We start from the raw sequence: 17,527 nt of genomic DNA on the forward strand, positions 1-17,527 counted from the left end.
GGGTTGAATAATAATAATAATAATGAGGAGGAGGAGGAGGAGCAGAAGAAAGGAGGAGGAGGAGGAGGAGGAGGAGAAGAAGAAGAAGAAGAAGAAGAAGAAGAAGAAGAAGAAGAAGAAGAAGAAGAAGAAGAAGAAGAAGAAGAAGAAGAAGAAGAATGGAGTTGGAAGGGACCTTGGAGGTCATCTAGTCCAACCCCCTGCTTGGGCAGGAAACTCTATACCATTTCAGCCAAATGGTTGCTTAATCTCTTCTTACAAACTTCCAAGGTTAGATCATCCAGGCAGGCTGAACATCAGTTGCAATCTTGTAGAAAATATTGCATGATTACAAGCCTCCATCAGGCACCGGAACCCGTATCAAACTATTCTTCGATAAATCAGGTCTATTTTTTTTCATAACACCACATATGATCTAATATGTGTGGAAGAATAGCATACATCTGCCTCACAAACTTCAATTTCTTCTCTCTGTAGATACTGTTGATCTATGATGGAAAGCAAAGCATCTCTAACAATGGAAAAATTATCTCTAACCACAATTTCCAAGTTTAAAGGTAGTTGGATAGATAGATAGATAGATAGATAGATAGATAGATAGATAGATAGATAGATAGACAGACAGACAGACAGACAGACAGACAGACAGATATAGATATAGATATAGATATAGATATAGATATAGATATAGATATAGATATAGATTAGATATAGATATAGATATAGATAGATATAGATATATTGATAAACGGCTAGGTTAATTTGCAACTATAAATCCAAAACATTTTCCTTAAAAATGCACATCCTAAATCTTATATGATTCCAACCAAAACTCTCTTTGCTTGATAAGAAAATGAGTAGCTAACATTTAGTTAGCAGAAATTATTCTGAGAGAAAAATTGTTTATCCCTATAAACAATTTATGTTGACTGCTGTGGGTACGACACCACCAATTGCTTTAAGAGATGAATAAACAATTCCGTTCTGGAAATAAGCCATATTTCAGATACAGACTTCAGATACAAAAAAATTTTTTTTTTATTTATTTATTTTCTAATTGCTGTAGGCAATTGGTCACACACAGAGTGAAATTATTTTGCTGGGCTGAATTTTCTAGAATCTATTTGGATGGGAAATAAATTATCTTGAGTTCGGTTTTATTGTGATTGCATTAATACATCTTTATTCCATGTTATGTGCATTTTTCTGGATTCTACCATGCACATCTTTAATTAAAAATGCATGCAAAAAATTAATCCAGCTTAGTGAAAATTAATTAAATTAGGGCAATCTGCTTAACAAAAATGCATGCGTTCAAAGATGTAAGCCCAAAACCATGCGTGTGTTTTTTTTCATGCTGATTTTAAAAAAGATGACTTCACAAGTTAGCAAAATAAGCGTAAGTTCAGAAGAATGAGAACATGAGTAAAAAGGTACTAGTCTTAAAGATAATGTTGTAGGCCTACATAATTTATTTATATGAATCAATTTGTAGATTAATAAACCAAGGTCCCTTCCAGCTCTGTGATTCTATAAACTGGATAATTTAGTTTTTTTTGCTAACCCACTGTCACATGGTACCAACAACAAAATATATAGAGTTCACAATTTATAGAATACAATCTTTTTGTTCTTTCTTATTATAATGCTAAGAGTTTACAGCTGAGAAGCATATCAATAATTTTTATTTATGTATGAAAGAGAGAGAGAGAGAGAGAGAAAGAAAGAAAGAAAGAAAGAAAGAAAGAAAGAAAGAAAGAAAGAAAGAAAGAAAGGAAGGAAGGAAGAAAGGAAGGGAGGAAGAAGAAGATGATGAAGAAGAAGAAGAAAGAAGAGAAAGGAAGGAAAAAAGGAGAAAGAAAGAAAGAAAGAAAGAAAGAAAGGGAGGAAGAAGAAGATGAAGAAGGAAGAAGAAGAAGAAGATGAAGAAGAAGGAAGAAGAAGAAGAAGAAGAAGAAGAAGAAGGAAGAGAAAAGAAGGAAAAAAGAAGAAAGAAAGAAAGAAAGAAATGGCAGCTTAGAAAGATAAAACATATAAAACAATAAAAAGCAATAAACCCCCCACCCACCCACTGGTAACATCTTCACTGCTAGAAGGGGGTGGGATTTGCAGAGAGGAGGAGGAGGAGGGAGGAGGAGGACAACGACGAGGACGACTGTGGGATCCTTGGTTCTCTCTGACCTTGCTTGTTTTCTTGTAGATGTTTCATTACCCAAACTAGGTAAAATCATCAATGCTAGAAGGGGCTGGGATTTGCAGACAGGAGGAGGAGGAGGTGAGGAAGAGGAGGAGGAGGACAACGACTATGGGGTCCTTGGTGTTCTCTGAGCTTGCTTGTTTTGTTGCAGATGTTTCATGACCCAAACTAGGTAACATCGTCAGGACTAACACTGATGACGTTACCAAGTGTGGATCATGAAACGTCTGCAAAGAAAACCACCAAGCTCAGAGAGCATCAAGGACCTCACAGTCCTTCCTCCTCCTCCTCCTCCTCCTCCTCCTCCTCCTCCTCCGTGCCAACCCATTTCCCTTGTGGCTCTGATGATGTTACCTAGTTTGGGTAATGAAATGTCTCAGGAAGACCACCAAGCTCAGAGAGCACCAAGGACCCCTCATGTCAGCCCTGAGCTATAGATATTCTTCTTTAAGACTTCATTTATCTGAAGGATCAGCTGTCTGAAAGGTCAAGAGTCAAACGTGGCGATGGTTGGAGCTTCCTTGTTTTCAATGATGTTTCTTTGCATCCATTTCATCTGACTGGACCTAGGAGGTGGCAGGTCCACCCTCTTGAGTGATTCTCCCTCAGGATTCAAGGAACCCCCAACCCTGATGGCCTTCTTAGGAACATTAAAAACCTTGTTCCCCCCAGCCCCACTCTTGGCACTTGGCCTAAGACAGGGGTAGGCAACCTTGGCTCTTTTATGACTTGTGGACTTCAACTCCCAGAATTCCTCAGCCAGCTTTGCTGGGAGTTGAAGTCCACAAGTCATAAAAGAGCCAAGGTTGCCTACCCCTGGCCTAAGCTGTTAGACTAGTGGTTCTCAACCTTTTTAATGCCACGACCCCCAACCGGTCGTAAGTCGAGGACTACTCAACCGTCATAAGTCGAGGACTACTCAACTGGTGCAGCACCATTTGCAGAATGGGACTTTTGGCGGGCTCAGCAGGGCAGAGACAGCCTGGACAATTCCTATTGGCTTTTGAAAGCCAATAGAATTAGACTCTATTCAAGAGAGTCTATTCTATTGGCTTTCAAAAGCCAATAGAATAAAAGGGAGTAGCACAGCTAAGGAAAAGGGGGAAAAAATGGCGGACTGCGTTGTTTGGCGACCCCCGTGAAATGGTCGTTTGACCTCATATGGGGTCCCGATCCACAGGTTGAGAACCACTGTATTAGACGTTCTTGACTAGGGAAGGAATGACAAATTGCTGGCCAGCCTTTATGTTTGAATTTTTGCTAACAGTTTTCTTGATGATAGTTTTTTTTTAATGTTTGGGCAGCTACTCCAGAATTGCTTTGGTGGATGGTCAGACGCCTAAAATCCACCAGCTAACTAAATTCCTCTTTTTCTTTGCTCTACGTTTCTCCAGATGGGATTGTCATTTCATCTATTTTCAAGGAGAAGTAAGCGTATTAAATATTCCCCAAGAACTGAGAGATTCTATTCACAACTCGTAACCATCAACATTTAATTTAAGTAGCTGCAGATGGGAAAGTTTTGTTTCTAGAAGAATTTTATTCTACTCTTTTGAATTACATACCAGCGTGGGCTGTACGGATGGTCAAGCTGCTGGAGAGTCAATGCCCTCTCATACCTTTGAAAGCTTTCTTTGGACAGTTTGTCAATAGTATTTTAACGAGCTGAATAACAGACAGGGATTCATAAACTGGGAAAGTGGAGCAAAGTGGAGAGGTGTGAAAAAACTGTTGGGGAAAAAAAATGTCCAAGGATAAACATCCCCAAATATACATAGCTTCAATGCTCCCTTAAATATGTCTGAATTAAAACTGTATTGGATTCTAACTCTAGAAATTCGTATTTAATGTTTTATGTGGATGTCCATCAATCATGGGCAGAGAATGGTAACCTAGGACTGTGGTGTTCTTAAGTCTTCATTTTACATCACTGTTTACCTGTAGAGGTATAATATTTAGAATGACTCTGCAATTAATGAGTTTTTTTTTTTCCTGGCAGGACAATCTGTAAAAATGGGTACTCTGTTATTTCAGCATTCCTACCCCCCCCCCCCCGTGTTCAGAAGTATCCTGAAGATAGAGGCCAAAAATTGTGGTTCCATGGGACACAACACAATTATTCCTCTATTTGTTTAGAATAGGGTATAGACAAGGGGTAGGCAACCTTGGCTCTTTTATGACTTGTGGACTTCAACTCCCAGAATTCCTGAGCCAGCATGGGTCAGCTTGGAAATCTCTCCCTTTCCCCTCAGCATGGCTGGCTCAGGAATTCTGGGAGTTGAAGTCCACGCATCATAAAAGAGCCAAGGTTGCCTACCCCTGGTATAGACTGTGACAAAGGAGAAGAGGGTGCTGTTTGTAGTCGGACAGTGGATATTTCATGGACTGCCATTTTGTAAAATGAGTTTCTCGCTGCAGATGTTAAGTGAATCACTACAGTTGGTAAGTTAGCGACCTAGCTGTTAAGTGAATCTGGTGAAAAGGAAAGAAAGAAAGAAAGAAAGAAAGAAAGAAAGAAAGAAAGAAAGAAGAAAGAAAGAAAGAAAGAAAGAAAGAAAGAAAGAAAGAAAGAAAGAAAGAAAGAAAGAAAGAAAAGAATTAGGTGTGCAAAGATCATTTTGCCAGTCACCAAGATCATTTTGCAATAGTAGTAGTAATAATAATAAGAAGGAGAAGGAGAAAGAGAAGGAGAAGGAGAAGGAGAAGTTGGAAGGGACCTTGGAGGTTATCTAGTCCAACCCCCTGCTCAGGCAGGAAACCCTATACCATTTTGGACAAATGGCTGTCCAGTCTCTTCTTAAAAACTTCCAGTGTTGGAGCATTCACCACTTCTGGAGGCAGGCAGTTCCACTGGAGGAGGTCAAGTAACACTTGGGAATATCTTACACTAATTATATTCTTTATGCTAATTGTAGAAGATGGCCAGTTGTTCAAGCGACACCTTCTCTACCGATTCTACGTTGTAGGATCTGACAGCCTCTGTTTATTGTACGAGTCTTCTCCAAAATAATAAGGAACATGTTGTTGCTTAGATATCTAGCAGTTTATGTTCATTAGATCCCGTAATTTGCTTTAATTACATTTAGGTTGAAATGAAAGCAGGCAGGAAAAAACAACATCTGAAATTAATTTCTTTAGTATTAACTGAGAAAACAGGTCTTTAATTAGTTCGTCACTGAAATTAGTGCACAATTAGTTCATAGGATAATTTGTAAAAAGCAACAACAACCTGCTGGAAGCCGTTTCGGAGGATGAAAAAAGAACAACCTATCACCCACCCAGCAGTAATTTAAGTTTTCTGTTACCCTGCTTTTTGATAAGACTTTCAGTTGTGTTGGCTTCTGTATCTGATCAGAGCTTGCTTTCAGGCTCTTGAGTAATGGAGAGGACTCCAAGCAATAAATAAGCTGCTGAGATATTGTGGAGGGCCCACGAATTGTAATAGATTGAACCTGGAACAGGAGGCCAGTGCTGAAGTAGAAGTCCAGAAAGCCCAGCTTGGAGATACACCAGGAAATATTGAGCAAGGGGCTTCGCAGCACAACACAGGACAAACACATCAGGGCAAGATTCAGGCATCCATCTGCATTTGAAAGACAAAGACCACTCTTTTGAAGGTAGCAAATTCCACATTTTGAACAGAGAGGACCGCTGGTTTGAAAAAGGAATCAAGGAGGCCATCTAGGTCAAAATTGAACAGAGAGGGAGGGACACAACATCATCTATCTCCAGTCTACAACACAAGTCCTTTCAGCAGCTCCAAGAAGGCTCCACAGCCATTTGCATCACTCAGGTGAGCCTGAGGACACAGATAAACCTCCAAGTGGCCTCAACGACTCTCTAAAAAGAAGGCAAATGACCAGCTGTCTGCAAGCAGTATAAATCCTTCCATTCCCCCACCATCCAGTCAGAGCTGAAGAAGCTTCTTGGATGAGAAATGAAACATCTTCAGAGAAAAACAAGGAAGTCCTGAAAAAGCACCTTTGGGACAACCAGGACCTGGAGGACTTAGAATCTTACAGACAATGGGCTTCAGCTTCTTCTGAATGGGCACCATATAAACATGCCTTTGTTGCAGTGTAATTCTAAGTGAAGTGCAGTGTGGATGAATATTAGAGTAGATCCAGATTGGGAGGGCAGTGTGATTCAGAGGGTACAGCAACATCCATGTAGCATCAGTCAGCTGTGATAGCCTAGCTTTGAACGATTGCTTCCCAAATCATGTTGTGGCTTTGAATTCAGAAAAAGAAGTGATTCCTAATTCCAGTTACCCCCCTTTTGTGGTTGATACACCTCTGAACTTGCCACTTCTTTGATTTCCCACCCCAAAAATCCTTTTCAAGCTATGGTTATTACAGCTGTTCAAGGCATTTTTTGAAGGGGACATTTTGCAAATACACGGAAGGTGACTGAAGGATCCTTTTTCAGGATCATTAAAGTAACTATGTCCTCTGTAAAGCTTGAGGCAGCTGCTTAAAATGTCTTCCTGGTTATTTATGCCTGCATGGTGAAAGTCACACCAAATCTTTTGTAGAAAGGCATTTTGAGCCTTATCAATAGTGATAACTGTGAGAGGGATCTTGGAGTCCTAGTGGACAATCACTTAAATAGAAGCCAGCCGTATGCGGCAGCTGCCAAAAAAGCCAACACAGTTCTAGGCTGCATTATCAGAGGGATAGAATCAAGATCACATGAAGCGTTAATATCACTTTACAATGCCTTGGTAAGGCCACACTTGGAATACTGCATCCAGTTTTGGTCACCACGATGTAAAAAAGATGTTGAGACTCTAGAAAGAGTACAGAGAAGAGCAACAAAGATGATTAGGAGACTGGAGGCTAAAGCATATAAGGAACAGTTGCTGGAATTGGGTATGTCTAGTTTAATGAAGAGAAGGACAAGGGTTGACATGATAGCAGTCTTCCAATATCTCAGTGGCTGTCACAAAGAAGAGGGAGTCAAGCTATTATCCAAAGCACCTGAAGGCAAGACAAGAAGCAACGGATGGAAACTCATCAAGGAGAGAAGTAACCTGGAATTAAGGAGAAACTTCCTAACAATGAGGACAATTAACCAGTGGAACAGAAGTTGCCTTCAGAAGTTGTGGGTGCTCCATCACTGGGTGCTTTTAAGAAGAGACTGGACAACCACTTGTTTGGAATGGTACAGAGTTTCCTGCCTGAGCATGGGGATGGACTATAAGACCTTCCAACTCTGTTTTTCTATTTTATTCTAAATGACTTGTAATGACTTCTTTAGATGCAAGAAACCATATTTTGTCATTACAAGAAGCCATCGTTAATTCCAAATGAAAGCAAATGCTTGCAGGCTCCTCCAATGACATAGCCTGTCAATATATCTTCAAACAGCAAAGTATTCTTATGTATGGAGGCCCCCACCCTCAGCCAGTTGACTGAACAACCCCTACAATCTGAAATGTGTTGAAATTCAGTCTTTTATCCTAGGCTGATGAAAGGCAATTGCTGACGAATTGTGAGGAAGGTCACGGCTCAGCTCGTTGAAGCACTCCAATGGGCATGACCAGAGATGTTCAAAATCTGCCCTTTAGTCGCTCACTTTCAAATACAGAGGCATACACTGGTTTTGCCGTTGCAAGTCTGCTTCATGATTATGAATTTCATTGAATTTTATTGCCTGCATCAAGTGGTTCATTGGTTAAGGCGCTGGGCTCGTCGGCTGAAAAGCCAGCAGCCCAGATTCAAGACTTGAGCATCACGCGAAGGGGTGAGCTCCTGTCCTCACTTCAGCTCCTGCCCATCTAGCAGTTTAAAAGCATGCAAATGTGAGTAGATAAATAGGTACCACTTTGATAGGAAGGTAACAGCACCCCATGATGTCATGCTGGCCCCCTAACCACCGAAATGTCTTCAGACAGTGATGGCTCGATGGCCTTGAAACGGAGAGGAACAGCGCCCCCTATAGCCAGCAACGACTAACAGTAAGATCTGCCTCAGGCTTAGTACATTTTGGTCTCTTTTCCAAAGAATATGAGCCGAGGTGGCGCAGCAGTTAGAGTGCAGTACTGCAGGCCACTTTAGCTGACTATGTTCAGCAGGTCAGCGGTTCAAATCTCACCGGCTCAAGGTTGACTCAGCCTTCCATCCTTCCGGGTAGGTAAAATGAGGACCCAGATTGTTGGGGGCAATGTAAATATATATATATATATATATACATTGCTTACTGGTGTACACCGTTTAGAGAGTGCTTGCACTTAAAGCGGTATATAAGTCTCATAAATAAATAAATAAATAAATAAATAGAAAGGATTTCTGAATCACCCTCTGCAATTATAGGGAACATTGTGTGTGTGCCTGTGTGTTTTACAAATTTGACAATAATATTGTCACCATCTCTCTCTGTTAAAAAGGCTCCCCCATCTATCTCAGATTTTTTTTTCATCATTCCTCCATCAATAGACAACCCTCTTTCCATCAGACTGAATATTTTAGTGAGTGAATACTTTAACATCAGTACCTTGACGCGCTAATCAATGATTTTATGATGCGTTCTGCCAAGCCAAAGCAGAGGAAAATGAAGTATTAATGACCGGGACATAAATAATTAACTGAAATATTTATTTACGCAGTTCACAAGTACACATTCCTCCCTCTCTCTAGGCAAAATATATATATATATATATTGTAAATGATTTGATTTATCCCCTTTTGGTGTTTTCGATAAGCAAAGCGACAGAGGGCACATACACACGCACACATACACACAAATGTAGACATGTACTGTAGGTATGGGCAAGTATTCCCCTTGATAAGAAATGCGTTACCAACTCATCAGCTGAACTTTTAGCTGAAGAAAGAGACATCAGCCGTCTGGGCTCTTCCTGATCCACAGTGAATCTGCCATATTTTGTAGCTTCACTGTAAGGTTGTGCAGATTTGACAAGGGGCAGAGAAATTCGAGAGTGATCACGCAAGGGTCTAAGTACGTGCGGCAGCTGACAAGCGAGATCACCATCTCTACATCGCTCGGAGCCAGTTGGGGAAAGGTTGAAGCTGTACACTTTCAACATTACAGAGTATAATGTTTAATCTGTTGTTATTATTATGATTTTTTTTTTACAGAGGTTGAAGAAGAAGAAACACAGAAATAGGGGAGAAATACAGAAATAGCTGATACATTGTTCTGGGCACATTTGGTTCCCAAGTCACAGAGGCCTAAGAAGAAGAAAAAATCTACCCAGGCATTACCCTGAAAAAGATTTGCTTTTTTGGCACAGTGTCAGGGCACTGATCAGGTATCTAGACCGGGGGCCCCCAACCCCTGGGCCATGGACCAGTACCAGGCCACAGCATGACAACTACCAGGCTGCGGCACACCAGCTACCAATCTGCACAAACGAGCAAAGCCCCATCTGCAGGATGCAGGCAGCACACAAAACCACACACCCTCCGGCCTGCGGAACTGGTCCCTGGTGCCCCAAAGGTTGGGAACCTCTGGTCTAGGCAACTGGTTCTTCTGGAGACAATAACCACACCGTAAATAAAGGGATTTTAAGCTTAAGTACAGGTGATCCTCAATTTTAACAACCATAAATGAGCCCCAAAAGAGCTAAGCAACATAGTAAGTGAACTTTGCCCCCATTTTTCTTGCCTCAGCTGTTAGGCAAATTTGGTTAGGCGAATCGGTGAATCCATCAAATAGCATTAGTAGATGTGTTTTACAACTGCAACAATATTAGTAAGCTCAAGGTAAAGGTTTTCCTGTCAAGTTGTGCCCGGATCTGAGGGGTGGTGCTCACCTCTGTCTCTTGGCTGAGGGAGCCAGCGTTGTCTGAAGGCATTTTCTGACATTTCATGTGGCCAGCATGGCTATACACCAAAGGCACACAGAATGCTGTTACCTTCCCGTCGAAGTGGTACCTATTGATCTACTCACATGCTTTCAAAGTGATAAGTGGGCAGGAGCTGGAACAAGTGACGGGAGCTCACCCCATCCTGTGGTGCTCAGGTCTCAAATCCAGGATGTCAGTTTTCCAGCTGACAAGCTCAGCATCTTGTAGATCTAGTACATCTGAGGGATTTCCTTCACCTAGGAATTTTCTTTCAAGGAAAACTGCTGCCTTTGAAGTTGACAGTCCCTCTTGTCTCCAGCCCACCCACCCCCCAAAAAAACCTCCAAGCTAAGCAATCTGGCATCTTGTTAATAGCTGGCTGGTTGCTAATTAATTCCTAATCAATTTCACCAATGCTTTGATGTGGGGTGGAAGGCAGGATGGAATAGATCCATGATCATATCAACCCAGCTCAATCTCAGATGCAGCTTACCTTGAACTCTGAAAAGTTGGGAAATGGGAAGGCTTTGTCTGAAGCCACCACTGTGAAACTGAACCAGCTTAACATGTTGCGCAAATAGATTCTAACTTACGTTTAATTCCATTTAAGTTTGAAAACACAGCGCAGCGTCCATCTGTTCCTGTCGTTGTTGTCGTACCCAGCAAATGTTATTTTTTGATCTGCGATGCCCAGGCATAATAAAACATGCAAGCATACATATGGATTTCTGAATTCCATAGCCAAAGAAATCTGGCTTATATCCAGTGTTAAGAACCACTGAAATCCATGCTTTGCTTGCCAGCTTCTTAGATATATTTATGATCCTGGTGCTGCAAAGGTCGTAACTGTGAAAAAAAAATGTCATAATTCTTTTTTTTTTTTGTACTGATGTAACTTTGAACAGTCACTAAACGAACCATTGTAAGTCCAGGACTTCCTATATACATATGTATATACCTACCGTATTTTCTGGCATATAAAACAACTTTCTAAAGTGTGGAAATTGGCGCCGAAGTCGGGGGTCATCTTATACGCCAAGCTATATATATGAGCTGAGGTGGCGCAGCAGTTAGAATGCAGTATTGCAGGCCACTTTAGCTGACTGTGTTCAGCAGGTCAGCGGTTCAAATCTCACCGGCTCAAGGTTGACTCAGCCTTCCATCCTTCCGGGGTAGGTAAAATGAGGACCCAGATTGTTGGGGGCAATGTAAATATATATATACTTTGCTTACTGGTGTACACCGCTTAGAGAGTGCTTGCACTTAAAGCGGTATATAAGTCTCATAAATAAATAAATAAATAAGTCATCTTATATGCTGGAAAATACGGTACATACATTTGCTTTATAAAATTGAGGAAATCCGTTCTGCGGTTCAAAGCCAATCGTTCTAATGTTCGGTTTGAAGGTTTTAGCTACTTTTTTTCTCTATATAATTATTGCAAGATATTTAAGCTTCTGCTCTAGATTGGCCCATGGCTGAATTTATAAATTTAGACAGAGGGAAGGACACACTGATGGATGGAAAGGTGTAAATTACAGAAAATATCCATAGAGGTTTAACATACGAGTTTCCAACTACCACCAAAAATATCATAAAGCTATTAAAAATGCAATTTAGATACTAGCATTAAATTTCTCTTGATTTTCGATAGTCTGACTCTTTTGCAATGAAACCAGTTGTCTCCTCTCCTCTCCTCCCTCTCCTCCTCCTTTCTTTACATTTTATTCTTCTTTCTTCTGATAATTCCTGAAATGATTGATGGCACTGTTTTGTTGTTATTGTTCTTAACGTGCTGTTTTGTATTGAGTTTCATTTCCTGTTCCCTTTGAAATATTAATTTGTTTCCTTTGAACGCAGAAGCGTTTTGCTAGACTAGACGTTTCTAATTAGCAAAAATACCGACCCATTCATAATAATCTTACAGTAATAATGGCATTGAATTAAAGCTTGTTAAGAAAGGCTGGTGTCGTCGAGGTGAAGGTTAACAACTGTAGAATTTTGCCAAAGAATGCAAGAATAATAATAACCAACCACTTTAAAGCATCTGTAACTTTTGCTAATACTGTAAACCTCACACCCATTTTTACAAATCCTTTCTTTTGTCCATTGGCCACCCGGATTTCTTTCTGTGAGAACATCTCATTTTGAAATCAAACGGCGAGCCCTCGAGTCATAATGAAGGACCTTGCATAGCCTTAATTTATTAAAATTAAAGGCTTGAAGGTTTTTTTAAAAAAATTGTCCTGGGATGCTCCCATTGGGTATTCCAAAAAAGGAAAACCAGCTTCCTTAACCAAATCCATCTGGCAATTTCGAAGTTTTATTTCTAAATGACATACCTAAACTTTGCAGCAAAAGCCCTGATTTCTGATTTTAAACCTTGAGGTTTTTTGTTTTTTTTAAAGCATATATTTAAAAAGTCAAGGCTATCAGAAATATAACTTGTTTCTCTTCTTTCCCTTGAGTTTTTCAACCCATCTCTTTTTCAGCCAGGAGGGTTTTTATTCGAGCTAATGCAAAATAGCAATGATCTATGGCAGTGTTTCTCAACCTTGACAATTTTAAGGCATGTGGACTTCAACTCCCAGAATTCCACAGCCAGCATTGCTGGCTGTGGAATTCTGGGAGTTGAAGTCCACATGCCTTAAAATTGTCAAGGTTGAGAAACACTGATCTAAGGTAGCATGAATGGAACCATGTGTGTGTGTGTTGTGTGTGTGTGTGTGTGTGTTGTGATGGTGGTGGCTATTTCTCCTGTATCCCATATCTGAGCTGGTCATAATCTCACGAGCTACTTGTGTTTCTAGTTGAAGACGAGCAACTGACGACTCTCTCGCCCAAGAAGAAACAACGGAACGGAGGGATGAGAAACTCGCCCAACTGTTCGCCCAAATTGATGAGGTGAGGTCCAAAGTCGCTCGTATCTTTATCTCTTCTCTTCAAGACAATAATTTCGCCTCCTTCACCCCCCCCAAAAAAAACCCCTCATAAGAAAAAAAAAATAACCAGAATCGTGGCAGGGTGTTAGGAAAAGTAAAAGATTGTTAGATGGTTTCTGAAAACGCCGGAGTATTTATTCTGTCAGCTTGTCAGCAGTTAATGATAGAGCTTGGGGGGAAAGAGAAAAAAAATCTGTCATGAAAAACAGTTTGAAAACCTGTTTGAAAAATACATAGGCTTTAAAGTCTTAGCTGTCACTCAGCTTGTCCGTGTGTAGTTCTAAAACAGCAATGGCACTAATGATAGCGCTAACCAATCCGAGAAACCCATGGGGTGAGTTTGCCTTGGGCAATTCTCTTTTTTTCTAGAAATCCCTCCGAGTGCTGTTTTCTGTACTTAAAACCGTGTGTGAGACGTATCACCACAATCAGAAATGAACCTGAATATTACCTTCCCTTTTGATCCTGTCGACTGAAATCAAATTTCCTCTAATTGATTTGGAAAAATAATAATAAAAAAAACCAACAAAAAGAGGATGGGGAGGGAGGGGCGGACGGGATAATGAATCCGGGCGCTTTCTGAAGCAAAGTTCAAAAGTAACGTCGTTGTCCTGGGGCTAAAAAAAATTAGCATTCATTAGGAAAGGTGTTGTTGGTGGTGTTGTTCAGGCGTTGTTACAGTGTTCAGAACACTTGGTGCCCACAAGTGTTTCTGCTAGGATAGAAGTCTTAAGAGCTGAAGCTCCCCATAAGAATTTCTAAGATGAGCTTGTAAACAGATTATACAGAACCAGGAGTAAACTCTTGAAAATGTTTACTTTTTTTGTTCCTCTTTTCAAACTTCTTAAGTATTGATCCTGAATTTTCTTCGGGACAAAAATGTCTGTTTATAAAATCGGGGTGTCTGAAATTTTCTCAATTTCCCTTATACTTGGGATTTTAAAATCTGAAATCCTGGCGGATGGGGGACCTCTCCCAATTCTGGCACTTTTTACCAGTAGGAGGCATAAAACGAGATCCAGGTTTCTTACTCTCCCATGCCTTACAATTTTGTAGTTTCAAAAAAAGGCAAACCACACACAAGAAAAAGGGAGATTAAAACCAGGCAATACGTGGAGATTCAGACACAACGCTGTTTCCTACTCGGCTCAAGGAGCTGATTTCCCTTGAAATCTACAATGTCTTTCCTCAAATACACATATTTTCATTTCAAATTTTGACCAGAAGGGCAGAAAAATAGAGACTGCAACAGGGCTTTGCATCTTTCTGTTCTCTTTCTGTTGAACAACACACACAATATACACATGTATACACACATATCTATCCCCCAGTACCCATGTTGCTAATCCTTGCTGATGCAGGAACCAATTTACCTCTATGTTGATGTTAGAGAGGGAATAAGGTGAGCCCGGAATGCATTTTATTTCATCCATTATGTGATGCTGGTGGACATCCTTGCGTCCTTTACTTTCCACATAGCTCCTCACTATTCATTTCTGTTCATGTGAAATTTGACAGAGGAAGAGAGAGAAATTTTCCCCCAGTCCTTCTGTTATTGGATAAATCTAGGGATAGAAACCTGAAATAAAAGAAGAAGAAGAAGAAAGAGCGAGAGGGCAGAGGACCTGGTATCGTTTGGAGCGAAGTGTTTGTGTCCCTATTTGCTATGTAAAGTATGCCTCATTTCTTTGATCTGGAGTCATAATAATTCTGGGAAGTTCTACTGTTTTCATGTGCTTCAAAGCTGTGTCAAATTTTTTGCTGCTTTAGGGTACTTCTTTATTCTACTGGCTCATGGGTACTAAGATGACAGGTCCTCAATGCAAGGTAAAGGCTTTTTCAAGTCATTGCCTTCAGCAAAACATCAAATTACCAAATACGGGCTAACACAGTTCTACACAGATGCCTTTTCCCGTAGATATATTATACCATATATATTAAATACTTTAGTGTTACACGGTACATTTTACGTGCAATGGAAAGTGATGGTTGGAGGGAGCCTTGGGGGGAAACTTCCCACTCACCCCACCCCCTTCCACAAGCCGTGTGTATATCGTCTCAAGTATGGTTTTTACAGGACTTTCTGCCTGGAGGCCTTTGTAAATAAGTAATGATCAACAGATTGGCTGTGGGTTTTTGAAAAGCAGGCCTGTGTCAGTTTGCATGATGGGGAAAGGATTTTCAAAGTGGAGAGTTGCTTTCATTGCCTGCTGAAGAGGGACTCTGGGAGATTATTCATCTCAGTCGTGAGCTGTCTGCTCAGAACTGGTGAACCTCGGTTGGACAATGAGCGAGGAGCTTAGCAAACCTAGATCTGTTTTGTTCCTTCCTTTGTTCATCTGCTGGACTAAGGTTTCTGCTCCAATTCCGAGCTTTTCTCTCCTCCCTTTGGTCTGTAGGTGACCATGATCACAAGATTCAACCACAGAATCATAGAGGGAGGGACCTCGGAGGTCACAATATAGGATAACAGAGTTGGAAAGGACCTTGAGGTCTTCTAGTCTAGCCCCCTGCTCAATCAGGAGACCCTATGACCATTTCAATCTCTTCTTGAAAACCTCCAGTGTTGGAGCATTCACAAATTCTGGAGGCAGGTTGTTCCACCGGTTGATTGTTCTCACTGTCAGGAAGTTTCTCCTTAGTTCTAGGTTGCGTCTCTCCTTGATTAGTTTCCATCTGTTGCTTCTTGTCCTGCCTTCAGGGCCTTTGGAGAATAGCTTGACTCCTTCTTCTTTGGGGCAACCCCTGAGATATTGGAAGACTGCTATCATGTCCCCCCTTGTCCTTCTTTTCATTAAAAGAAAATCAACCTCTTGCTCAAGGCAGGAGACTCATACCACCCCAATCAAAGAATTCCAGATCACATCTTCCACAACAGGCTCTCAAAAGCAAGCGTGGGTCACCATAAAAATGTTTATCTAAAAACGATGAAAGGAGAGGGCATTTGACCATTTAAGAGAGTTGGCTTACTGAGACCATAAGCAAAATCTTCCCAACAATTGTGGCAATTCCTTTATCAAGTTACCTTTGAAATTTCTCACAGGTTTTGAGCTGGATCCAAAGCTGCCAATTTTGTCTAGATATGATTTTTGCACAGGGCAACTTCAGTGTTGCTGGCTTTTTCAAAATGTTTGGATTTTTCAAACTGCACAAGCCCCATAACAAGGTTTATAGCTACAAGCCTTAAATTATGTTTAGCATCATCATGGTATATAGACAGGGAGACTATTATAATATCCTTGGACCCTAATGGAGAATTTTTTAAAAAGGATGGATTAAAGTATATTGCAATAAACCACGGGTCTTGTGGTTCCTTTTAGATGTAATAAACAAATGACACATATGGATAATTGTTGGTAATAATAATGTGTGTGTGTGTGTGTGTGTGTGTGTGTGTGTGTGTGTGTGTGTAAAATAACTCAACCTAGAAGGCATTTGTCATCAGTGAAATCCATTAGCAATGAATAGGGTATTTATTACAGCATGTTTTGTCTTACAATATTACCTATTCATTTCAATAAAGTTTGCCCAGAGTTTCACCCCTTGGTGGTGGGGGGAACCCAACTGTGGGAATGTGGCTTCTTCTCCTTTTGGTGTCTTCAATTATTATAATTGAATTGGCCCAGATCTGACTAATGAGAACCAGAGAAAGTTCAGCCTAAGGAAAACATTCTCTATCAAGATTTTTTCCAAGGTCTCAACGTCTTTTTTTGTGATACGGTGACCAAAATTGGCTGCATTTTTCCAGGTGTGGCCTCACTAGGGTTTTATAAAGCAGTACTAATACCTTGCGTGATCTTCATTCTATCCCTCTGTTTATACAGCCCAGGACTGAGTTAGCTTTTTTGGCAGCTGCAGCACACGGCTGGCTCGTACTCAAGTGATCGTCCACTAGGACTCCAAGGTCCCTCTCACAGTGACTGTTTTTAAGCCAGGTCTCACCCAATCTGTACTTGTACCTTTCATTTTTTCTGCCTAAATATAATACTTTTGTAAAAACTTTCCTGCCTAAATGTAAAAGAGGAGGGGGTCAACTTATTTTCCAAAGCACCAGAAGGCAGGACAAGAAACAATGGATGGAAACTGAACTAATCAAGGAGAGAAGCAACCTGGAATTAAGGAGAAATTCCGGCAAGAACAATTAATCAATGGAATGGCTTACTTTGGAAGTTGTGGGTGCTCCATCACTGGAGGTTTCTAAGAAGAGACTGGACAGCCACTTGTCGGAAATGGTATAGGGTTTCTTGCCCGAGCAAAGGGTTGGACTAGAAGACCTCTAAGGTCCCTTCCAATTCTGTCTTTCTCTTATTCTTCTGCTTTTGAATAACTATGTGGAAAAGTTTTGATAATCCTCACAGGCACATATTGAGACAAGCCAATTCTAAGGCTGGTTTATAACGAATCAACTTATGCTGAGTCAAGTGTAAAATCTAAACATAGCAATACGTTCTAATTCATTGAAAACAAAAGTGGAAAGAAGCATTTAATATTGGCAAGCTTGGACCAGGGGTCCCCAGCCCCTGGCCTGCAGCCTGTTTAAAACTTGGCCGTAGGAGAGATGGGCAAGTGTGTGCACAT

The 17,527-nt window shown here is 40.7% G+C and overlaps 1 protein-coding gene across 6 annotated transcripts in view; it reads left to right on the top strand.

The window, feature by feature from the left end:
* LOC120310651 (calcium-activated potassium channel subunit alpha-1) overlaps nt 1-17,527 on the top strand; it is a 251,828-nt gene that overhangs the window by 176,206 nt on the left and 58,095 nt on the right. For all 6 annotated transcript variants that reach the window (XM_039349289.1, XM_039349290.1, XM_039349293.1 and 3 more), the window contains one exon: nt 12,818-12,911. In XM_039349289.1, coding sequence (XP_039205223.1) covers nt 12,818-12,911 — 94 coding nt within the window. The remainder of the gene's footprint in view (nt 1-12,817; nt 12,912-17,527) is intronic.

The sequence above is a fragment of the Crotalus tigris genome, unplaced genomic scaffold (assembly GCF_016545835.1).
Source record: "Crotalus tigris isolate CLP2741 ecotype Arizona unplaced genomic scaffold, ASM1654583v1 scf7180000018252.723642, whole genome shotgun sequence".
Lineage (NCBI taxonomy): Eukaryota > Metazoa > Chordata > Lepidosauria > Squamata > Viperidae > Crotalus > Crotalus tigris.